The sequence below is a fragment of the Oenanthe melanoleuca genome, chromosome 25 (assembly GCF_029582105.1).
Source record: "Oenanthe melanoleuca isolate GR-GAL-2019-014 chromosome 25, OMel1.0, whole genome shotgun sequence".
Classification (NCBI taxonomy): domain Eukaryota; kingdom Metazoa; phylum Chordata; class Aves; order Passeriformes; family Muscicapidae; genus Oenanthe; species Oenanthe melanoleuca.
Genome location: NC_079358.1, coordinates 7,560,700 through 7,582,720, shown reverse-complemented (window position 1 = coordinate 7,582,720; position 22,021 = coordinate 7,560,700). Strand labels below are relative to the sequence as shown.

At 66.9% G+C, this 22,021-nt stretch overlaps 4 protein-coding genes and 1 long non-coding RNA gene across 9 annotated transcripts; 3 read left to right on the top strand and 2 right to left on the bottom strand.

Annotated features, from left to right (window-relative positions):
- The first annotated feature begins 150 nt into the window (after positions 1-150).
- TOMM40L (translocase of outer mitochondrial membrane 40 like) lies at positions 151-4,809 on the top strand. 4 transcript variants are annotated; one of them, XM_056510218.1, is made up of 9 exons: positions 151-1,088; positions 1,340-1,407; positions 1,486-1,578; positions 2,987-3,088; positions 3,229-3,304; positions 3,404-3,500; positions 3,585-3,661; positions 3,735-3,837; positions 3,917-4,809. In XM_056510218.1, exons 1-9 carry the CDS (start codon positions 443-445, stop codon positions 3,930-3,932), a joined length of 1,278 nt encoding a protein of 425 aa, XP_056366193.1. In that variant the 5' UTR covers positions 151-442; the 3' UTR covers positions 3,933-4,809. The 4 variants fall into 4 exon arrangements, with proteins under 4 accessions (XP_056366193.1, XP_056366191.1, XP_056366192.1 ...); XM_056510216.1 differs by having other exon boundaries at positions 3,378-3,500; XM_056510217.1 differs by having other exon boundaries at positions 3,199-3,304.
- Positions 2,133-2,806, top strand: LOC130262971 (uncharacterized). Its single transcript, XR_008842215.1, has 3 exons — positions 2,133-2,368; positions 2,479-2,578; positions 2,725-2,806. It is a non-coding gene; the product is annotated as an uncharacterized LOC130262971 (long non-coding RNA).
- On the bottom strand, positions 4,783-10,689 carry NR1I3 (nuclear receptor subfamily 1 group I member 3). 2 transcript variants are annotated; one of them, XM_056510237.1, is made up of 9 exons: positions 10,483-10,689; positions 9,844-10,009; positions 9,027-9,157; positions 8,618-8,799; positions 7,294-7,514; positions 7,060-7,205; positions 5,981-6,097; positions 5,089-5,194; positions 4,783-5,001 (listed from the first exon to the last, which is right to left on the bottom strand). In XM_056510237.1, the coding sequence occupies exons 1-9, from the start codon at positions 10,592-10,594 to the stop codon at positions 4,872-4,874; spliced, it is 1,311 nt and encodes a 436-aa protein (XP_056366212.1). In that variant the 5' UTR covers positions 10,595-10,689; the 3' UTR covers positions 4,783-4,871. The 2 variants fall into 2 exon arrangements, with proteins under 2 accessions (XP_056366212.1, XP_056366213.1); XM_056510238.1 differs by lacking the exon at positions 5,981-6,097 and having other exon boundaries at positions 4,827-5,001.
- Positions 10,690-11,996: 1,307 nt separating this feature from the next.
- Positions 11,997-13,125, top strand: PCP4L1 (Purkinje cell protein 4 like 1). The gene is made up of 3 exons (XM_056510407.1): positions 11,997-12,024; positions 12,239-12,392; positions 12,593-13,125. The coding sequence occupies exons 1-3, from the start codon at positions 12,016-12,018 to the stop codon at positions 12,739-12,741; spliced, it is 312 nt and encodes a 103-aa protein (XP_056366382.1). The 5' UTR covers positions 11,997-12,015; the 3' UTR covers positions 12,742-13,125.
- Positions 13,126-14,469: 1,344 nt separating this feature from the next.
- Positions 14,470-19,894, bottom strand: MPZ (myelin protein zero). Its single transcript, XM_056509942.1, has 6 exons — positions 19,846-19,894; positions 18,642-18,805; positions 17,776-17,989; positions 16,294-16,429; positions 16,121-16,181; positions 14,470-15,338 (listed from the first exon to the last, which is right to left on the bottom strand). The coding sequence occupies exons 1-6, from the start codon at positions 19,892-19,894 to the stop codon at positions 15,249-15,251; spliced, it is 714 nt and encodes a 237-aa protein (XP_056365917.1). The 3' UTR covers positions 14,470-15,248.
- Positions 19,895-22,021: the final 2,127 nt, after the last annotated feature.

Here is a 22,021-nt window from a genome sequence, read left to right as displayed (position 1 = left end):
CCCAATCCCAGCCCCAAACCCCATCCCTGCCCCATTTCCCAAACCTGACCCCAAACCCAATCCCAGCCCCAAACCCCATCCCTGCCCCATATCCCAAACCTGACCCCAAACCCCAATCCCAGCACCAAACCCCGTCCCCGCTCACCTGCGCAGCTTCGGGGTCCGCCCGCCCCGGCCCCGTTTTTATCCCCGCTCATCCCCCGCCCCTCCCCGGGCAAACACGGCGGGGCCGAGGGGCAGCGCGGGGGGGCCCCGTGTCCCCTCCCGGGCCTGTCCCCGTGTCCCCAAGGGCCGGGGGGGCCCCGCCGGCCGAAGGTTGTCGCCTGTGCTGTCACTGACCCTCGGCCCCCCGCCGAGGACACCCCGGAATGGGGACGCGCGGGCAAAGGGCAGTGGTGGCGCTGGCGACAAAAGGTCGGAGTCCCCCCGGTCACCTGTGGGGATGGGGGACATGGGGACAGCCCAGGGGACAAGGGGGGGGGGTGGCGACAGAGGTGGCGCGGGGAGGGGACAGCGGGCTGAGGAGATGGGGACAGAGGGGACATGGCGGGGGACACAGGGAGGGGACAGGGATGTTCCCCCCTGGGGCATGAGGGGGTCCAGAGATGCGGGAAGGGGACACCAAGGGGGTGTTGGGACAGCGTGGGGGGGTGACATGGGACACGCGGGTGGGGACAAGGGGTGGGGGAGGTGGCACAGGAGGGAACATGGGGTAGGGGGAGTCCAGGGATGCAGGGATGGGGGCCATGGATGTCACAGGACAAGGGGCACAGCGCGGGTTTGGGGACAGGAGAGCGGCGCGGAACGCGCCCGCCGCGGAACGTCTCCGCTGGGGTGCGGGGCTCCGGAGGGGCCGCATTCCGGCGCGGCCCCGCCCTCCCCGCTCAGCCAATGGGCGGCGCGCGTTGCCCGCGGCCAAGATGGCGGCGGCGCGCCCCCTGAAGGCGCTCCGGGCGGCGCCGCCCGCGATGGCGGCGGCCCGCGGCGGCCCGTAGGGGCCATGGGCAGCGCCGGCAGCCGCGCGCCGCGCCGCGCCCAGCCCCGCGGCAACCCCGGCAGCTTCGACGAGCTGCACCGCCTCTGCAAAGGTGACCGCGGGGCTGAGGGGCAGCGGGGCTGAGAGGGGGCAGCGGGGTGTGAGGGGACAGCGGGGGTGTGAGGGGACAGGGGGGACAGCGGGGGTGTGAGGGGACAGCGGGGCTGAGGGACAGCGGGGTGTGAGGGGACATGGGACTGAGGGGGCAGCGGGGCTGTGAGGGGACATGGGGACAGCGGGGGTGACAGCCGTGTCCCCATGGGGTGACAGCGTGTCCCCCTGGTGACAGCCGTGTCCCCCCAGAGGTGTTCCCGCCGCAGATGGAGGGTGTGAAGCTGATCGTCACCAAGACCCTGAGCAGCCACTTCCAGGTCGGGGAAGGGACACGTGGGACCTGGGGGGGTGTGTGTCCCCTGTGCTGTCCCCTGCGAGCCCTGCTGTCCCCACAGGTGACACACACGGTGCACATGAGCACCCTGGGCCCCTCCGGCTATCGCTTCAACGCCACCTACGTGGGGGACCGCCAGCTGGGGCCCGCCGAGGTGACAAAGCGGTGGCACCGCCCGGGGGGTGGCACTGGCCCGGGGGGTGGCACCGCCCAGGGGTGGCACCGCCCAGGGGGGTGGCACCACCCAGGGGGGTGGCACTGGCACAGGGAGGGGCTCAGGTGGTCACAGATGTTGTCACTCGCTCTGGAACCTCGTGGTCACCCCGAGGTCACCAGTGACCCCAGGGCTGTGGGGTCATGGTGGGCATCTGTAACCCCTGTGGGCCTCAGGGTGGCCCTGTGGGCATTGGTGGCCTCAGGGTGGTCAGTGGCCTTGGGGTCATTGGTGGCCCTGAGGTCATTGGTGGCCTCAGGGTGGTCAGTGGCCCTGGGGTCATTGGTGGCCTTTGGTCACTGGTGACCTTGGGGTCATTGGTGGCTCTGGGGTCATTGGGACTCCAGGGTGAGGGGTGATCCAAGGTGACCTTGGGGTCATTGGTGGCCTTGGGGTGCTGAGTGACCCCAGGATGGTCAGTGGCCTCGGGGTCATTGGTGGCCTTGGGGTCATTGGTGGCCATGAGATTATTGGTGGTCCCAGGTGTCCCTGGGGTCACTGGTGGCACCGGAGTTATGGGTGACCCCGGGGTCTTGGGTGGTCCCAGGTGTCCCTGGGGTCACGGGTGTCCCTGGGGTCATTGGTGTCCCTGAGGTCATTGGTGTCCCTGGGGTCATGGGTGTCCCTGGGGTCATGGGTGGCACTGGGGTTATGGGTGGTCCCAGGCGTCCCTGGGGTCATTGGTGTCCCTGAGGTCATTGGTGTCCCTGGGGTCATGGGTGTCCCTGGGGTCATGGGTGGCACTGAGGTTATGGGTGGCCCCAGGTGTCCCTGGGGTGAGGGGTGTCCCTGGGGTCACGGATGGCACTGGGGTCTCGGGTGGTCATTGGTGTCCTTGAGGTCATTGGTGTCCCTGGGGTCATTGGTGTCTCTGAGGTCACTGGTGTCCCTGGGGTCACGGGTGGCACTGGGGTTATGGGTGGCCCCAGGTGTCCCTGGGGTGAGGGGTGTCCCTGGGGTCACGGGTGGCCCTGGGGTTATGGGTGGTCCCAGATGACCCTGGGGTCGCAGGTGTCCCTGGGGTCACGGATGGCACTGGGGTCTCGGGTGGTCATTGGTGTCCTTGAGGTCATTGGTGTCTCTGAGGTCACTGGTTTCCCTGGGGTCACGGGTGGCACTGGGGTTATGGGTGGCACTGGGGTTATGGGTGGTCCCAGATGACCCTGGGGTCCCAGGTGTCCCTGGGTCACTGTGTCCCTGAGGTTATTGGTGTCCCTGAGGTTATTGGTGTCCCTGGGGTCCCTGCTGCCCCAGCCCACCTGGTGGCCCGGCTGTGCCCGGGGCCGGTTCCTGGCCCTGCAGCCGCCCAGAGCCCGCTGTGGCCGTGTGCCCACGCCCGTGTCCCCAGGTGTTCCCCACGCTGCTCGGGGACATGGACAGCGCGGGCAGCCTCAACGCCCAGGCGCTGCAGCTGCTGGGCGAGCGCCTCCGCGCCAAGGCCGTGTTCCAGGTGAGCCCCGCCCTGCTCACCTGCCCCGCGCCGCCCCCGCGCTGTCCCCGCGCTGTCCCCGCGCTGTCCCCGCGCTGTCCCCGCGCTGCCCGCCCCGTCCCTGTCCCCAGACGCACCAGGCCAAGTTCGTGACGTGGCAGTTCGACGGCGAGTACCGCGGCGACGACTGCACGGCCACGCTGACCCTGGGCAACCCCGACGTGCTGGGCGGCTCCGGTGAGCGACAGCCCGGCCCTGCCCCCCGCGGGCCCGGGGGGGCGGCGCTGAGGCCACCGCGCTGTCCCCGCAGTGATCGTGGTGGCACATTTCCTGCAGAGCGTCACCGCCCGCCTGGTGCTGGGCGGGGAGCTCGTCTACCACCGGCGCCCCGGCGAGGAGGGGGCCATCCTCACGCTGGCCGGCAAATATTCGGGTAGGGGGACGCTCTGGGGACGCTCTGGGGACAGCCTGGGCGTGTCCCCGGCGGTGTCACCGCGGCGCTGGCTCTCTGTTGCAGCCCCCGACTGGGTGACCACGCTCAACGTGGGCTACGGGGGGGCTCACGCCAGCTACTACCACCGGGCCAACGAGCAGGTGCGTGTCCCCTGCTGTCCCCTGCTGTCCCCAAGGTGTCACCCATGCCCCTGACCGCCGTGTCCCCACCCAGGTGCAGGTGGGGGTGGAGCTGGAGGCCAACACGCGGCTGCAGGAGACCACCTTTGCCTTCGGCTACCAGCTCAACCTGCCGCGAGCCAACGTCGTCTTCAGAGGTGGGCCGGGCTCCCGGTGGCTCCTGTCCCCAGCTGTCACCTGCTGGTGGCACTCAGGTGTCCCTCCTGTCCCCCACAGGGCTCCTGGACAGTAATTGGAGCGTGGGGGGGGTCCTGGAGAAGAAGTTGCCCCCCTTGCCTGTCACGCTGGCCCTGGGCGCCTTCCTCAACCACTGGAGGAATCGCTTCCACTGCGGCTTCAGCGTCACCGTGGGCTGAGGGGACAGCGGGGACAGTGGGGACAGCGGGGACAGCGGGGACAGCGGAGACAGCAGGGACAGCCCAGGGACAGCGGGGACAGTGGGGACAGCGGGGACAGCGGGGACAGCAGGGACAGCCCAGGGACAGCAGGGACAGCAGGGACAGTGGGGACAGTGGGGACAGGGACAGGGACATCAGGGACAGTGGGGACAGCAGGGACAGCAGGGACAGCAGGGGACAGCAGGGACAGCCCAGGGACAGCAGGAACAGCGGGGATAGTGGGGACAGTGTGGCACTGTCCTGCTCAGGGAGCCACCAGGCCGGGCCACTGGGACACGGCAGGCTGGGGACAGCGAGTGACAGCGCCACGGGGGGGCTGGGGGTGGTGGCCTCAAGGGGCTGGGTGTCCCCAGTGACCACAGGGGCCTGGGTGTCCCCATTGTTCCCAGTGCCACCTTCTGGGGGTGGCTGTCACAGGGCTGGGTGTCCCCATTGTCCCCAGTGACCACGTGGGGCTGGGTGTCCCCATTGTCCCCAGTGCCACCTCCTGGGGGTGGCTGTCACAGGGTGGGTGTCCCCATTGTCCCCAGTGACCCTGTGGGGCTGGATGTCCCCATTGTCCCCAGTGAGCTCGTGGGGCTGGGTGTCCCCATTGTCCCCAGAGCCTATCACAGGGCTGGGTGTCCCCATTGTCCCCACCCCACGGCAGCCGTGCTCAGTCTCCCCGCGGTGCCACACCCGGATAAATAAAGCAGCTTTACTCTGTGCCCAGCGCGGACGGGGGGCGGGGGTGACATTTGGGGGCGCGGGGGGGGGTGACACCAGCGGCGACATCAGCTGATGATCTCGGAGAGCAGCGGCGTCATCGCCGACAGCTCCTGGATGTGCAGGATCTGCCGCGTGTTCTCCACCTTGAGCGTCTGCAGCTCGGTCAGCAGCAGCAGCAGCCTGGCGTACAGCAGCCTGCGGGGGACACGCGTGGGACAGCCAGCAGCGCCTGGTGGCCGTCCCCACGGCCGCGGGGACACGGGCGGGCGCTGCCGGCCTCACCTGCCCTCGCACGGCGGGTGCCGGTGCTCGATGTAGCTCTGCAGCGTCAGCGCCACCCGCTCCTGGAAATGGTCGATGACGTCGCGCTGGGCGATGCCCGCGTGGTCTGGGGGCGCGGGCGTGACGTCAGAGCGGGTTTGGGGACAGCGCGGTGTCACCTGTGCCCCCCCACCTCCCACCCCCCACGGGGTGGGGCAGTGTGGAGAAAAGGGGGGTCAGGGGGGATTTTGGGGTGTTCTAGGGGGGGATTTTGGGGTCTGCAAGGGGGATTTGGGATGGAAAATTCTGGGGGAGATGGGGGGGCTGAGCCTGGAGAAAAGGGGGGTTCAGGAGGGATTTTGGGGTGTTCTAGGGGGATTTGGGATGGAAAATCCTGGGGGGCTCAGCTTGGAGAAAAGGGGGTTCAGGGGGGATTTTGGGGTGTTCTAGGGGGAATTTTGGGCTCTGCCAGAGTGGATTTGGGATGGAAAATCCTGGAGGAGCTCAGCCTGGAGAAAAGGGGGGTTCAGGGGGGATTTAGGGGGGGATTTGGGCTGTTCCCGGGGAGGATCAGCCTGGAGAAAAGGGGGGTTCAGGGGGGATTTTGGGGTGTTCCAGGGGGCGATTTTGGGGTCTGCAAGGGGGATTTGGGATGGAAAATTATGGGGGAGATGGAGGGGCTCAGCGTGGAGAAAAGGGGGTTCAGAGGGAATTTGAGGGACTCAGGGGGGCTCAGGGTGGGTCTGTGCCATCCCAGGGGGATTTTGGGGGTCTGTGCCATCCCGGGGGGCTCAGGGTGGGTTTGGCCGTTCCCAGGGGGGCTCAGGGTGGGTCTGTGCCATCCCGGGGGGCTCGGGGTGGTTCTGTGCCATCCCGGGGGGGCTCGGGGGGATTTTGGGGGTTCAGTGCCCACCCGGCGAGAAGAGCAGCATGGCCTGCAGCAGCGCGTACTCGGCCTCGTGCAGCCGCAGCCGCCGCAGCCGCTCGTGGAACTTGAGCAGCGGCTCCAGGTACACCTGCTGGAACCCGGCTGGGGCGGGGGAGCCCCCAAACTGGGGTTAGGGGGGGCGGGCAGCGCCTTTGGGGTCGGGGAGACCCCGCTGTGCGGCCCCTTCTGAAACATTTCCCTGTTTCCAGGAGGGATTTCCCCGAATTTCCAGCCCCTGCCTCGGCTGGAGGCTCCGTCCCCTTGTCCTGTGCCATTCCCTGGGGTCGGATCCCAAATCCCTCTGGAAGGGCCCAAAATCCCCCAAACCCCCTTTTCTCCAGGCTGAGCCCCCCCGGGGACAGCCCAAACCCCCCCAAATCCCCCCTGAACCCCCTTTTCTCCAGGCTGAGCCCCCCAGGATTTTCCATCCCAAAATTCCCCCTGAACCCCCTTTTCTCCAGACTGAGCCACCCAGGATTTTACATCCCAAAATTTCCCCAAACCCCCTTTTCTCCAGGCTGAGCCCCCCAGGATCCCCCTGGAAGACCCCAAATTCCCCCTGAGCCCCCCCAGGATTTCCCAGCCCCTCTCCCTTCCCTGGACACTCTCCAGCCCTTCCTAAACCGAGTGACCAGAGCTGGACACAGCCCCGGTGGCCACGCTGTCCCTGACCCAGCCCAGGTGCCACCCTGGGCACACCTGGGCACTTCTGGGCACATCTGGCTCGGGTCCCACTCTGTGGTGACACCACAGGACCCTGCTCTTTGTCCTGCCACCCTCCTGTGCTGTGGGTCCCACGCTGCAGAGTGGTGTCCCCAGCTGTGTCCCCAGCTGTGTCCCCGCTGTCCCTGCTGTCCCCACGTGTCCCCATCTGTCCCCAGCTGTGTCCCCGCTGTCCCTGCTGTCCCCACGTGTCCCCATCTGTCCCCAGGTGTCCCCGCTGTCCCCGCTGTCCCCATCTGTCCCCGCTGTCCCCGCTATCCCAGCTGTCCCAGCTGTGTCCCCGCTGTCCCTGCTGTCCCCACGTGTCCCCGCTGTCCCCATCTGTCCCCGCCGCCCCGTACCCAGCGCCCCGTCGCGGATGGTGTAGCAGCGCTGCCCGCACTCCCAGGCCTTGGTGCGCGGGTTGAAGACGGTGTTGAAGCGGATCTGGCAGATGCCCAGCGTGGCCCCTTTCAGCAGCGAGATTTGCGTGTCCAGGGACAAACTCCTGGCGGGAGGGGACACGGGGGACACGGGGGACACGTCACGGGGGGTGGCACCGGGCGCTGCCCCCGCCGCGGCCCCGCCCCGCGCACCTGAACACCGGGATCTCCTTGGCGAATTTGATCACCTGCTGGATCATGAACGTGCTCAGGTCGGCGAACTGCGGCAGCAGCGACAGCACGTCCTGCCCGGCGTCCTCGCGCGGCGACAGCGACAGCGACAGCGACAGCGCCGAGGGGACAGCGGGGCCCGGCGGGCTGGGCACGAGCAGGCGCACGGCGGGCTGGGGACAGGCGGGGACAGGGCAGGGCGGCTGCGGGGGCGGGAGGGACCGTTTGGGGACAGGCGGGACAACTTGGGGACAGGCAGGATAACTTTAGGGACAGTCTGGGTACACTGGGGACAGGCAGGGTGGCTTTGGGGACAGGCGGGACAACTTGGGGACAGGCGGGACAACTTGGGGACAGGCAGGACAACTTTGGGGACAGGAAGGACAACTTGGGGACAGGCAGGACAACTTTGGGGACAGTCTGGGTACACTGGGGACAGGCAGGATGGCTTTGGGGACAGGCGGGACAACTTGGGGACAGGCAGGACAACTTTGGGGACAGGCAGGGGACGGTTTTGGGGACAGGCAGGACATCTTTGGGGACAGTCTGGGTACACTGGGGACAGTCGGAGTGGCTGTGGGGACAGTTGGAGCATCGTGGGGACATTTTTGGGAACAGTCAGAGCATTGTGGGGACAGTCGGGGTACCCGTGGGGACAGTCAGGACATCTTTGGGGACAGTTGGGGTATTGTGGGGACAGTTGGGGCACCCATAGGAGCGATTTTGTGGCTGGGGTGACCAGCTGGGACACTCACGGGGACAGTCAGGACACGAGGGGGATTGGCTGGGTCACCTTTGGGGACAGAGGGGTGTCACCCACAGGGATGGCCAGGGCACCCGTGGGGCGTGGCTGGGGCACCCACAGCGACAGTGGGGCACCCGAAGGGACAGGGCTGTCACCTGAAGGGACAGGGTGTCACCTACAGGGACAGGGTGTCCCCACAGGGACGGGGATGTCACACACGGGCACAGAGGTGTCCCCACAGGGGCAGTGGTGTCACACACAGGGACAGGGTGGCACACACAGGGACAGGGTGGCACACACAGGCTCAGGGGTGTCCCCACGGGCCAGGGTGTCACCCACAGGGACAGAGGTGTCGCCTACAGGGACCGGGTGTCACCCACAGGCTCAGGGTGTCACACACAGGCAACAGGGGTGTCACACACAGGGGACAGGGTGTCCCCGCAGGGACAGGGTGTCACCTACAGGGACAAGGGTGTCACACACAGGCACGGGGGTGTCCCCAGCAGGCACAGGGTGTCACACACAGGGTGTCCCCACAGCGCCGGGGTGTCCCCAGCTCACCCAGCAGTGCATGAACTGGGAGAAGCTGGAGTCGAAGGTTCTCTGGTGGGCGCCGATGAGGAGCTCGATGAGCCGCTGCTGCTCGCCCGTCAGCCCCGGCCGCTCGCCCCGCTGGCCCCCGGGCCGGCCCCGCTGGCCCCGCAGCTCCCGCCGCCGCCGCAGCGCCTCCTCCGACATGATCACTGCCCCCCGCGCCCCGCGGTCACCGCCGGGGACAGCGGCGGCGACACCGCGCCCCGACATGTCCCTGCTGTCCCCTCCCTGCCGCACCCCTGCTGCCACCTCTGTGCCCGGCCCCTGCTGTCCCCTCTCCTGCCACCCGCCCAGGCCGCCTCTCTCTGTCCCTTGTCCCCTCCAGGTCCCCTTTGTGCCACCCAGGTGTCCCCCGTGTCCCCGCGGTGTCACTCACTGTCCCTCCTCATGCCCGCGTCCAGGCACTTCTGCAGGCGACAGGCCTGGCACTGTCGCCGCTTGGCCTTGGTGACAGGGCAGCGCCGCGCCAGGGGACACGTGAAGCGGACACCTTTGAGGACAGAGCGCCTGCGGGGACAGGGCCACTGTCACTGTGTGTCCCCAAACACGGCCACTGTCACCGCGTGTCCCCAAACACGGCCAGTGTCACTGTGTGTCCCCAAACACGGCCATTGTCACTGTGTGTCCCCAAACACTGCCATTGTCACCGCGTGTCCCCAAACACTGCCATTGTCACTGTGTGTCCCCAAACACGGCCAGTGTCACTGTGTGTCCCCAGACACGGCCACTGTCACCGCGTGTCCCCAAACACGGCCAGTGTCACTGTGTGTCCCCAGACACGGCCATTGTCACTGTGTGTCCCCAAACGCGGCCATTGTCACTGTGTGTCCCCAAACACGGCCGCTGTCACTGTGTGTCCCCAAACATTGTCACCGCGTGTCCCCAAACACGGCCATTGTCACCGCGTGTCCCCAAACACGGCCATTGTCACTGTGTGTCCCCAAACACGGCCACTGTCACCGCGTGTCCCCAGACACGGCCACTGTCACCGCGTGTCCCCAGGGCACGGCGTGTCCCACCCTATCCCCATCACCCTGTGCCACCCCTTCCCATCCCTGTCACCACATCCCGTCCCGTCCCCTCGCCCTGTCCCCTTGTCCCATCCCATCCCGAGATGTCCCCGCTGTCCCCGCGCTGTCCCCCCGCTGTCCTCGCTGTCCTCGCTGTCCCCGCTGTCCCCGCTGTCCCCGCACCTGAAGAAGCCCTTGCAGCCCTCGCAGCTCATCACGTGGAAGTGGTACCCGCTGGCCCTGTCCCCGCACACGGCGCACACTTTGTCCCCGTCGGGCTCCGTGTCCCCAGGGGGGTCCCGGGGGCGGGGGCTGCGCTCTGTGCCCGGGGGACTCGGCAGGGACACGGCTGGGGACACGGGGACAGCGGGGGGTGACACAGCCGGTACCGGCCCCTCCCCTCGAGTGCCACCCTGTCCCGCCGCGCTGTCACCCACGTGTCCCCCAGCGTGTCCCCCGAGCCGCGGTGCTGTCACCCGTGTGTCCCCTCCGGTCCTCGTGTGTCTCCTTCGGTCCCCAAGTGTCCCCGCTGGTCCCTGCATGTCCCCTCCGGTCCCCGAGTGTCCCCGTGTGTCCCCTGCATTCCCCGAGTGTCCCCGCTGGTCCCTGCTTGTCCCCTCCTGTCCCCTCCTGTCCCCTCCATTCCCTGTGTGTTCCCGCCAGCCCCCGAGCGTCCCCTCCGGTCACCGCGTGTCCCCGCTGGTCCCCATGTGTCCTCTGCATTCCCTGAGTGTCCCCGGGTGTCCCCTCCTGTCCCCGCGTGTCCCCTCCTGTCCCCGCGTGTCCCCTCCTGTCCCCGCGTGTCCCCGTCCCCGGCGGTACCTGGCCCGCTGTCCCCCGCTGCTGTCGGTGACGCGGGATTGTCCCCACCGGGTCCCCGCGCGTCCCCCCGGGTGTCCGTGTGTCCCCTCCGGTCCCCGAGTGTCCCCTCCATGGCCGCCGTGTCCCCGCCGGTCCCGGGAAGGGCCCCGTGGAGTTTGAACCTTGAACTTGAGCGCAGCTGCGACAGGCGGGGACAGAGCGCGGGGAGGGGACAGGTGGCACCTGAGGGGACACGGGGACAGCGCAGGGATGGCGGCTGTGGGGACAGAGGGACACGGGGACGGCCGGACTGTCACCCGCGCGTGCCGAGGGTGGCACTGCGAGCCCCACGGGGGACACGGTGGTGGCCGTGCTGTCCCCACGGGAGGGTCGCTCTGTCACCAGCCCCACTGGCGGTGTCCCCATCGCGGGATCCCCTGTGTCACCCTGTCCCCAGGTGTCACCCCCAGCAGGAGGGTGGCACTTCGGGGGGACTCGGTGTCCCCGAGCTCCGCCGTGTCCCCAGTGTCCCCAAGTCCCTCAATGTCCCCAATGTCCCCAAGTCCCTCAATGTCCCCCCCCAATGTCCCCATGTTCCCCAATGTCTCCAATGTCCTTCCCATCCCCAGTTATGTCCCCCCAATGTCGCCCAGTGATGTCCCCATGTCCCCAGTGTCCCCTCGTGTCCCCCATGTCCCTAATGTCCCCTCCTGTCCCCAGTGATGTCCCCAATGTCCCCAACATCCCTCCGTGTCCCCCAATGTCCCCAAGTCCCCCAAAGTCCCCCCGTGTCCCCCAATGTCCCCCATGTCCCCAATGTCCCCAATGTCCCCCACGTCCCCAATGTCCCCCAATGTCCCCTCCTGTCCCCAGTGATGTCCCCAATGTCCCCAACATCCCTCCGTGTTCCCCAATGTCCCCAAGTCCCCCAAAGTCCCCCCGTGTCCCCCAATGTCCCCCATGTCCCCAATGTCCCCAATGTCCCCCACGTCCCCAATGTCCCCCAATGTCTCCAATGCTCCCCAATGTCCCCCAATGTCCCCAATGTCCCCAAGTTCCCCAAAGAACCCCACATTCCCAATGTCCCCAATGTCCCCAAATCCTTCAAAGTCCCCCCATGTCTCCAAGTCTCCAATGTCCCCCAATGTCCCTTCATGTCCCCAATGTCCCCAAATCCCCCCACATCCCCCATGTCCCCAATGTCCCCATGTTCCCCGTGTCCCCCCACATCCCCCATGTCCCCAATGTCCCCTAAGCCCCCCAATGTCCCTCCATGTCCCCATGTCCCCCCCATCCCCCATGTCCCCCATGTCCCCGTGTTCCCCGTGTCCCCCTGTGTCCCCTAAGCCCCCCAATGTCCCCCAATGTCCCCAGTGTCCCCCCGGCTCCGTCCCGCCTGGAGCGGGGGGGGGCAGTAGAATCCCCACGAGTGGGCGTGTCCCTCACAGACCCCGCCCCGCTCCCCATTGGCTGCTCTCAGCTGTCAATCAAACCCCGCCCTATAAATAACGGCGGCGGCTCCGGTCCCGCAGCGGGAGCGGCGGCGGCGGCGGGATGAGCGAGGTGGGGACACGGGGGGACACGGGGGGACACGGGGGGACACGGGGACACTTTGGGGACTCCGGAGCGCCGGTGTCACCTCCCCGTTCCCCCAGGGCTCTCCTCTCTCCTTCCTCCGCTCCGGCTGGAGGCTGGGGGCACGCCCGGGGACACTGGGGGGGACACTGGGGACAGCAGAGCCCCTGTGTCACCCCCCTGGGGTCCCCTCTGTCCGCAGCGCAGCCCCCACGACCCCCCCGCGGCGGCGGAGGCCCCCGGTGGGCAGCAGCAAGGTGAGGACCCCCTTGTCACCGCTGTCACCGCTGTCACCGCTGGGTCCGTGTCCCTGTCCTTGCGGGGGGTGGCGGGATGTCCCCCGGGGTGTCCCCAGGGTGAGTCTGGGGGTGCCAGGCTGTCCCCAAGGAGGTCCCTTGTCCCCAGGGTTGGTGCCAGGCTGTCCCCAAGGATGTCCCTGTCCCCCTGGGTGTCCCCATGGCTGGTGCCAGGCTGTCCCCAAGGATGTCCCTGTCCCCCGGGGTGTCCCCGGGGTTGGTGCCAGGCTGTCCCCAAGGATGTCCCTGTCCCCCCCCAGCCAAGGCCGGTGCCCCCAAGAAGGAGGAAGAGGAGGAGGAGGAGGAGATCGACATCGACCTGAGCGCGCCCGAGACGGAGCGCGCGGCGCTCGCCATCCAGGGCAAATTCCGCAAATTCCAGCGGCGGAAGAAAGAACCGGGGCCCTGAGGGGGGGCCCGGGACCCCCAAACCTCGGGGGGACCCCCTGGGGGTGGGGGAGGGGGGTTTGGCCCTTCCCTGCCCCGAGTGACACGCGGGGGGGGACACGGGTGGGTGTCCCCAGCACGGGAGGCGGCGGGGACCCCCCCGTTTTCCCGGGAACCCCAAATTTCCGTGGGAACCCCCATTTTCCTGTCCTGTGATGGCGCTGGGGACACCGGGGGGGACACGATGATGTCACCAAATGAGGGGAGCCCCCGGGCTCGGGCTCGGGGTCCCGCTGCTGCCCCCCGCCCAGGAAATGGGGGTTCCCCTCCCTCCTGTCACTGTCACTGTCACTGTCACCGTCCCCCCGCTCTGTCCTGTACAGACAATAAAGTGTGAGGAACAGGAGGGTCTGGGGGTTCGGGGGGATTTGGGGAGGGGACCCCAAATTTGGGGGTTGGGGATAAAATCCGGGGATTTGGCGCGGTTGGGGCCGATTTTGGGGAGTTCCAGCCGGATTTGGGGGGGATTCACAGCTGGATTTGGGGATTCACAGCTGGATTTGGGGATTCACAGCTGGATTTGGGGGGTTCACAGATGGATTTGGGGGGGTCACACCTGGATTTAGGGGGAGTTCGCTCTGGATTTGGGGAGTTCACAGCTGGATTTGGGGGTTCGCAGCTGGATTTGGGGGGGTCACAGCTGGATTTGGGGGGGAATCGTAGCTGGATTTTGGGGGTTCGCAGGCGGATTTTGGGGGTGTTCACAGCGGGTTTTGGGGACATTCGCAGCCGGATTTTTGGGGATTCACAGCTGGATTTCGAGGGGTTCGCAGCTGGATTTGGGGGGGTTCGCAGCGGGTTTTGGGGACATTGGCAGCTGGATTTTGGGGGGTCGGCAGCCAGATTTGGGGGGGATTCACAGCCAGATTTGGGGGGGAATCGCAGCCGAGTTTGGGGGATTCCCAGCCGAGTTTGGGGGATTCACAGCCGGATTTGGGGGATTCACAGCCGGATTTGGGGGATTCCCAGCCGAGTTTGGGGGATTCACAGCCGGATTTGGGGGATTCACAGCCGGATTTGGGGGGATTTGCTGACGGCTTTTGAGGGGGTTCACAGCTGGACTTCGGGAGGTTCACAGCCAGATTTGGGGGGGAATCTCAGCTGGATTTGGGGGGTTCGGGGGGCTCGGAGGGCCCGGGAATGCCGCGGCCCGGTGCAGAAATAGCTCCTCGGAAAGAAAAACAAGAGCCCGGGGCAGGGCCCAGGGGACGCGGCGGGGTCGGGCTGCGCAGACTTATTAGGGAAAGGACACAAAAATCCCGGGGGGGCACCGGGAGGGCACCGGGGGGGCACCGGGGGGGCACCGGGGCCGCCCTGCCCCCGTTCCCTGTGCGAGCCGCGGTTCCCGCCCTGCTCCGTGCCCCAAATGTCCCCAAATACCCCCCAGGGATGGATCTGGGGTTTTTGTCCCCTCCCGTGAAGAGGTGACAGCCACCCACCCCTGGGGGACACCCCCGCTTTGGCCTCGGTGTTAATTACACCTCTGAATTAATTACAGCTTTAATTAACGGCGGGGAGCAGGGAGGTGGCCCTGAGGTGGCTTTGGGGACAGTCCCCACCCTGTGCCACCTCCAGGTGTCACCCTGAGGGTGACAGCGATGTCCCCGTGAGCTCGTGAGCGCTCGGACACAGCCGGAGTGGGGACAGCGACAGTGACAGTGACAGCGACAGTGACAGCCCGGAGGGGACACGGACGCGTCAGTTTATTAATGGCACCACGGGGACAGGGAGGGGACAGGGAGGGGACAGGGACAGGGAGTAGAAAAACGGGGCGGGGAAGGGGGGCGGCCCGGCCGCAGCCTCGCCCCCTCCGCGGGGCTCCGGCCGGATTTTGGGGGGGGGTCCCGGGGGTTATGGGGTGCGGGGGTTAATGGGGGGGACAGGAGGGGACACCCTGCGACGTCATTTGGGATCGGTCGCGGGGAGAGACGAGAAAACGGCCAGAAAAGGAGGAAAAATTAGGGAGGGGGGTGGGCAGAGAAACCCCCCCCCCCGAGTGCGGGGAGGGGACACGCGGCGGTGACACGGCCCCACGGGGGTCCCGGGGAGGGGGCACCGACCCCAAACCCGCCGCTTTTGTGCTCAAAAAGGAGAAATTCCCTCCTCGCCCGGAGCTGGGGCGGGGAGCGACCGAGGGAGGGCGGTGGGGGGGGACCCCAGGTGTCCCCAGGGTTGTCCCCAGCGCTGTCCCCAAGGCCGGGGGACCCGAGGCGAGGACCACACCCCGCTCCTCGCCGGGTCCCGAGCCTGGGGGTCACAGCGGGGGGGGGATCAGGAGCCCCCCGAGTTGGGTTTGACGATGCTGAGCAGGGCGCTCCCGAGGCTGCCCCGGCTCGGGGAGCGGGCGGCGGGCGGGGGCTCCCCCCGGGGCTCCCCCCGCAGCTCCATCTCGATGGTCATGATGACTTTGGGGGGCCGGGGGTCCCCCGAGCCCGCTGTCCCCGGGGGTCCCCCCCTGCCCGCTAACCGCTATTTCCTGTCCTTGCGAGAATCGCCCGCGCCTCCCTTGGGCTTCTTGGAGCTGCGGCCGTGGTCCAGCATGGCGTAGAGCACGGGGGCCTGCGGGGACAGGGACAGGGGACAGGGACAGGGAGAGGGAGAGGGAGAGGGACAGGGGAGAGGGAGAGGGGAGAGGGAGAGGGGAGAGGGAGAGGGAGAGGGCACAGGGACAGGGGACAGGGGAGGGACAGGGACAGGGGAGAGGGACAGGGAGAGGGAGAGGGGGGCTTCATCTCACATCCCCGGGGACACAGGGGACAGGAGGGACGGAGGGGACAGGGGAGACACGGGGGAGAGGGGACAGGGACAGAGGACAGGGAGACAGGGGGACAGGGGGACAGGGGGGCTTCATCTCCCATCCCCGGGATGTGGGGGACAGGGGGACACGGGGGACAGGGGACAGGGAACTTCATTTCACATCCCCGGGGACAGAGGGGACAGCGAGGACAGTGAGGACAGAGGGGACAGCGGGGACAGGGGGGCTTCACCTCCTGCTTTCGGGGACAGGGGGACAGGGGGACAGGGAGGACAGGAGGACAGGAGGACAGGGGACAGAGGGACAGGGGGACAGAGGGACAGGGAGGACAGGGAGGACAGGAGGACAGGGGACAGAGGGACAGGGAGGACAGGGGGACAGAGGGGCAGAGGGACAGGGTGACAATGGGGACAGAGGGACGGGGGGGACAGAGGGACAGGGAGGACAGAGGGACAGGGGGACAGGGGGACAAGGGGGACAGGGGGACAAGGGGACAAAGGGACAGAGGGACAGGGGGACAGGGGGACAGAGGGACAGGGTGACAACGGGACACCCCGGCGCGCCCCCCGCCCCTCCCGGCGCTCACCTGCCGGCTGCGCTTGGAGCCGTCCTTGCCCGAGCGCTGCAGCTTCCCCTTCTCCATGGCGCTGGGATTTCGGGATTTTTTTTTTGGGGAGAGAAAAGGGCAGAAAAGGAGCGGCTCGCGGCGCTGGGGGGGCGCGGGGGGGGGGGTCGGGGTGGGGAGGGGGCGCCGCTCACCTGAGGCGCCGCTGCAGCCGCGCCTGGCGCCGCCGCCAGCAGGAGCGCGCGGCGTAGCCCAGGGCCACCAGCACGGCCACCAGCAGCAGCACCCCGGCGATGACAGAGCCCAGCACCACGCCGTAGCGCGGGGGCACTGCGGGGACAGCGACAGGACAGCGGGTCACACCCGGGAGGGGACGGGACAGGACAGCGGGTCACACCCGGGAGGGGACAGGGACAGGGACAGGGGGTCACACCCGGGAGGGGACAGGACAGCGGGTCACACCCGGGAGGGGACAGGGACAGGGACAGGGGGTCACACCCGGGAGGGGACAGGACAGCGGGGACAGGGACAGCGGGTCACACCCGGGAGGGGACAGGGACAGCGGGTCACACCCGGAAGGGGACAGGGACAGCGGGGACAGGGACAGCGGGTCACACCCGGGAGGGGATGGGACAGCGGGGACAGGGACAGCGGGTCACACCCGGGAGGGGACAGGGACAGGCACAGCGGGTCACACCCGGGACGGGACAGGACAGCGGGTCACACCCGGAAGGGGACAGGGACAGCGGGGACAGGGACAGCGGGTCACACCCGGGAGGGGATGGGACAGCGGGGACAGGGACAGCGGGTCACACCCGGGAGGGGACAGGGACAGCGGGGACAGGGACAGCGGGTCACACCCGGGAGGGGACAGGGACAGGCACAGCGGGTCACACCCGGGAGGGGATGGGACAGCGGGGACAGGGACAGCGGGTCACACCCGGGAGGGGACAGGGACAGCGGGGACAGGGACAGCGGGTCACACCCGGGAGGGGACAGGGACAGGGACAGCGGGTCACACCCGGGAGGGGACAGGGACAGCGGGGACAGGGACAGCGGGTCACACCCGGGAGGGGACAGGGACAGGGACAGCGGGTCACACCCGGGACGGGACAGGACAGCGGGTCACACCCGGAAGGGGACAGGGACAGCGGGGACAGGGACAGCGGGTCATCGCCGGGAGGGGACAGTGCACCGGGTCATCCCCGGGAGGGGACAGGGACAGCGGGTCATTGCCGGGAGGGGACAGGGACAGAGACACCGTGTCACCCCCCAGAAGGGAGTGGCACTGTGAGGACAGTGGCACCGTGTCACCTCCCATAGCAGAGAGGGGACAGTGGCACTGTGACCTCACCTCAGCAGGGACAGGACAGTGGCACCGTGTCACCCCCAGCAGCAGGTGGCATTGAGGTGACATCAGCCCCGTGTCACACCCAGCAGCGAGTGACACTGCCACCATCGGTAACAGGGAGGTGACACCGCCCCTATCGGTGACAGGGAGGCGACACGGCCACCATTGGTGACAGGGAGGTGACAGCAGGTGACAGGGAGATGACACTGCCACTATAGGTAACAGGGAGGCGACAGGGAGGTGACACCGCCACCACCGGTGACAGGGAGGCGACACCGCCCCTATCGGTGACAGGCAGGCGACAGGGAGGCGACACCGCGCGCACCTTTCTCCAGCACGTAGAGCGTGACCTGCGAGGACTTGCCCACGATGTCGGGCGGGTTCTTGACGTCGCACGTGAAGGTGCCGTTGTCGCCGGGCTCCAGGTCGCGGATGACGATGGAGCCGTCGCGGCGCCGCGGGTTCCCCGCCCACTCCATGCGCTCCTTGAAGCTCCCCACGTCGTCGATGTAGGGCTGGCCCTGGGCGTAGTGGAAGATCTGCGACAGCGACAGCGACAGAGCGGTCACAGAGCGGCGACAGCGAGCGCCGGAGGTGGCGGGGACAGAGGGGACACGGGGGACGGGGGGGACAGAGGGGACAGAGGCGACATTGGGAGGGTCCTGGGGTTGAGGGGTCTGGGACACGGGGACACTGTGGGGACACCCCGGTGACACCCGGAGGGAGGGGACTGTCCTGGGGTCTGGGACATGGGGACACTGTGGGGACATGGCAGTGCCACCAGGGGGTGACAGGACACGGTGTCACCTCCAGGAAGGTCTGTCGTGCTGCGGCTGGCGCTGGGATCTGATGGGCACTGGGACACGGGGACACCTTGGGGACATCCCAGTGCCACCACAGTGACAGGTGACACTGCTGGGGCTGGAACCCAAGGGACAGCAGTGCTGGGACACCTTGGGGACATCCCAGTGCCACCATCGGCGAGGGGACACTGCTGGAACTGGGACCCGGTGGGCGCTGGGGACACCATGGGGACACTTCAGTGCCACCCCAGTGCAGGAGGACACCGTGCCACCCTCAGGGAAGGACCTGTCCCTGTCCCCACAAGGGACAAGGGGACAGCGGGGCTGGGGGCGGGATGGGGACCCCGGGGACGGCTCGGGGGACATCGGGGACATTGGGGACACTGACGGAGATGCTGTCGCGGGTGCCCTCGGCCTGGAAGTGCCAGGTGATGGAGATGTCGTCCGAGATCCACTCGCTGGACCAGAAGCTGCAGGACAGGGTGACACTGGCGCCCACGGTGCCATAAACCTCGCGCTGCGTGTACACGTGGATCGGCGACACCGGCGACACTGCGGCGACACGGCGGCGTCAGCGCTGCCCCCGAGCGGCCACCGGGGGGCGCCAGGGGAGCGCGGGGACACTTGCGGCGCTGCTGTCGCCAGGGGGGGCTCGGAGGGGACAGGGGAGGTGTGGCACCGCCCCGATGTCCCCGGGGGTGGCACCCGCACCTGTCCCCAGGGAGGTGACAGCTCTGGGGACCCTCCTTGATGCCACCTCTGGACTGTCCTCGAAGCCACCCGCCCCTGTCCCCACCTCGGTGACAATTCTGTGACCGTCCTTGATGCCACCCCCCCTTACCCAGCTTGGTGACAACCCTGGGGACCCTCCTTGATGCCACCTCCACCTGTCCCCAGGGAGGTGACAACTCTGGGACCCTCCTGCAACCCCCCCTTGTCCCCAGCTCGGTGACAATTCTGGGACCTTGATGCCACCTCCGGGCTGTCCTTGATGCCACCCCCACCTGTCCCCAGGGAGGTGACAGCTCTGGGGACCTTCCTTGATGCCACCTCTGGACTGTCCTTGATGCCAACCCCCCCGTACCCAGCTTGGTGACAACTCTGGGGACCGTCCTTGATGCCACCCGCACCTGTCCCCACCTCGGTGACAATTCTGGGATTGTCCTTGATGCCACTCCCGCCTGTCCCCAGGGAGGTGACAACTCTGGGACCCTCCTGCAAACCCCCCCTGTCCCCAGCTTGGTGACAATTTTGGGACTGTCCTTGATGCCACCCCCGCTTGTCCCCAGGCAGGTGACAACCCTGGGACTGTCCTCGAAGCCACCCGCACCTGTCCCCAGGGAGGTGGCAACTCTGGGGACCGTCCTTGTTGTCACCTCCGTACTGTCCTTGACGCCACCCCCCTGTCCCCAACACGGTGACAATTCTGTGACCCTCCTCGATGCCACCCACCCCCCCCCCCCCCGCCGGTGACAGTCCCCAAACATCACGTGGGTGCCACCATCCCCACGATCACCCCCAAAACCCCCCTCCCCACCCCCTCCCTGTCCCCACCCCCATTTTTGGGGACCGTCCCTTGTCCCCGAGCTCACCCAGCGCCGCCACCAGCAGCAGGAGGTGGCGGGTGGCCCTCGGCGACATGGTGGCGGTGACACGGAGGGGACAGCGCGGGGACAGCGGTTTAAGGGTGGCTGCACCCCGAACCTCGGCCAATGGGCGCGGGCCGCGGGGGGGGGGCGCTCAAAGGGGACATTTCGGGGACACTGCGGGACTGTCACACCCGGACACTGTCGCCTTTGTCACCCGCATTCCCGCGGGGGCGGGAGAGCAGGAATGTGCCCGAGGGGACAGCGGGGACACGGGGGGGACACTGGGGGACATGGGGGGGACGTGGAGGGGACAGCAGGGACATGGAGGGGACATGGGGGGACATGAAGGGACAGCGGGGACATGGAGGGGACATGGGGGGGACACGGGGGGGACACGGGGGGACACGGGGGGACACGGGGGGGACACGGGGGGACATGGGGGGACATGGGGGGGACACGGGGGGGACACGGGGGGACATGGGGGGACATGGAGGGGACATGGGGGGACATGAAGGGACAGCGGGGACATGGGGGGGACATGGAGGGGACATGGGGGGACATGAAGGGACAGCGGGGACATGGGGGGGACATGGGGGGACATGAAGGGACAGCGGGGACATGGGGGGACATGGGGGGGACACGGGGGGACATGGGGGGGGGACACGGGGGGACAGCGGGGACACGGGGGGGGGGGGACATGGGGGGGACGTGGAGGGACATGGGGGGGACATGAAGGGACACGGGGGGGACACTGGGGGACATGGGGGGGACACGGGGGGACACGGGGGGACACGGGGGGACATGGGGGGACATGGGGGGGACATGGGGGGACATGGGGGGGACACGGGGGGACATGGAGGGACATGGGGGGACATGGGGGGACATGGGGGGGACATGGGGGGGACATGGGGGGGACATGGGGGGACATGGGGGGGACACGGGGGGGACATGGAGGGACATGGGGGGACACGGGGGGGACATGGGGGGACACGGGTGGGGACACGGGGGTTTTTAGGGAGGTTTTGGGGAAATTTGGATTTTTCGGGGGGTTTTGGCGAGTTTGGGTTTTTTCGGGGAGGTCTTGAGGGGGTTTGGCGGAATTTTTTGGGGATTTTGGGATTTTTTTTTTGGGGGGGGGGGGATTTTGGGGCGGGTCTTGTTTTTTTCGATGGGTTGGGGTATTTTGGGGGGATTTTGGGTTTTTTGGGTTTTTTTTGGGGAAGTTTTGGGAGGATTCCTGGGGACTTGTTGGGGGATTTTGGGGGACGTTTGGGGTTTTTTTGGGGATTTTTTTGGGGGGATTTTTGGTGATTTTTGGTTCTTTGGGGGGATTTGGGGTTTTGGGGATTTTGGGGGGAGTTTTGGGGGGTTTTTTGGGGAGGTTTGGGGGAGTTTTGGGGGAATAACTCGGGATTTGAGGAAAACCTCCGGATTTTGGGAGAAATCCGGGATTTGGATGAGAAAAAACCCGAGATGTGGGAGAAAACCTGGAATTTGGGGGAAAAGTGCTGGATTTAAGGGAAAACACGGGATGGGGGAGGAAAAATCGGGATTGGGGGGGGTGGACGACCCGGGTTTAAGGAAAAAAATGCAGGATTTGGGAAAAAATCCGATGGATTTCTCGGGAAGAACTCGAGATTGGGTAGAGAAAATCCCGGGATTTTGGGGTGGAATCGGGATTTAGGGGGGAAGTCGGGAATGAGGGGGAAACATCGGAATTTAGGGAGAAAAAACCCCTGGGATTTCAGGGAATAATTGAGGATTTGAGGAAAATCCCGGGATTTGGGGGGAAAAAAATGGGATTTGGGAGGAAAATTCGCGAATTTTGGGAGAAAACTGCTGGATTTAGGGTGGAAAACACGGGGGGAGGGGGAAAAAACCGGGATTTGGGGGAAAAATGATAATGGGATTGATAACGGGGATTGATAACGGGATTGATAACGGGGATCGATAACGGGGATCGATAACGGGGATTAATGACAGGGATCGATAACGGGGATTAATAACGGGATTGATAACGGGATTGATAACGGGGATTGATAACGGGATTGATAACGGGATTGATAACGGGGATTGGTAACGGGATTGATAACGGGGATTGATAACGGGATTGATAACGGGGATTGATAATGGGGATCGATAACGGGATTGATAACGGGGATTAATAACGGGATTGATA

Bases quoted from the DNA above. Each gene is read 5' to 3' on its own strand.
- TOMM40L (XM_056510215.1), top strand. From the start codon at position 443: ATGGGGGACATGGGGACAGCCCAGGGGACAAGGGGGGGGGGTGGCGAC. The intron at 1,408-1,485 runs GTCGGGGAAGGG...CTGTCCCCACAG, and splicing joins CCCTGAGCAGCCACTTCCAG to GTGACACACACGGTGCACAT. The intron at 3,305-3,377 runs GTGAGCGACAGC...CTGTCCCCGCAG, and splicing joins CGACGTGCTGGGCGGCTCCG to TGATCGTGGTGGCACATTTC.
- NR1I3 (XM_056510237.1), bottom strand. From the start codon at position 10,594: ATGGAGGGGACACTCGGGGACCGGAGGGGACACACGGACACCCGGGGG. The intron at 9,158-9,843 runs GTGCGGGGACAG...CTGTCCCCGCAG, and splicing joins GGCTGCAAGGGCTTCTTCAG to GCGCTCTGTCCTCAAAGGTG. The intron at 8,800-9,026 runs GTGAGTGACACC...CGCGGGGGGCAG, and splicing joins CGCGGGCATGAGGAGGGACA to TGATCATGTCGGAGGAGGCG.
- PCP4L1 (XM_056510407.1), top strand. The intron at 12,393-12,592 runs GTGAGTCTGGGG...GTCCCCCCCCAG, and splicing joins TCCCCCGGGGTGTCCCCAGG to CCAAGGCCGGTGCCCCCAAG.
- MPZ (XM_056509942.1), bottom strand. From the start codon at position 19,894: ATGTCGCCGAGGGCCACCCGCCACCTCCTGCTGCTGGTGGCGGCGCTG. The intron at 17,990-18,641 runs GTCAGTGTCCCC...TCGCTGTCGCAG, and splicing joins GCACCCGCGACAGCATCTCC to ATCTTCCACTACGCCCAGGG. The intron at 16,430-17,775 runs GTGCGCGCGGTG...CTGTCCCCGCAG, and splicing joins GCTCTACGTGCTGGAGAAAG to TGCCCCCGCGCTACGGCGTG.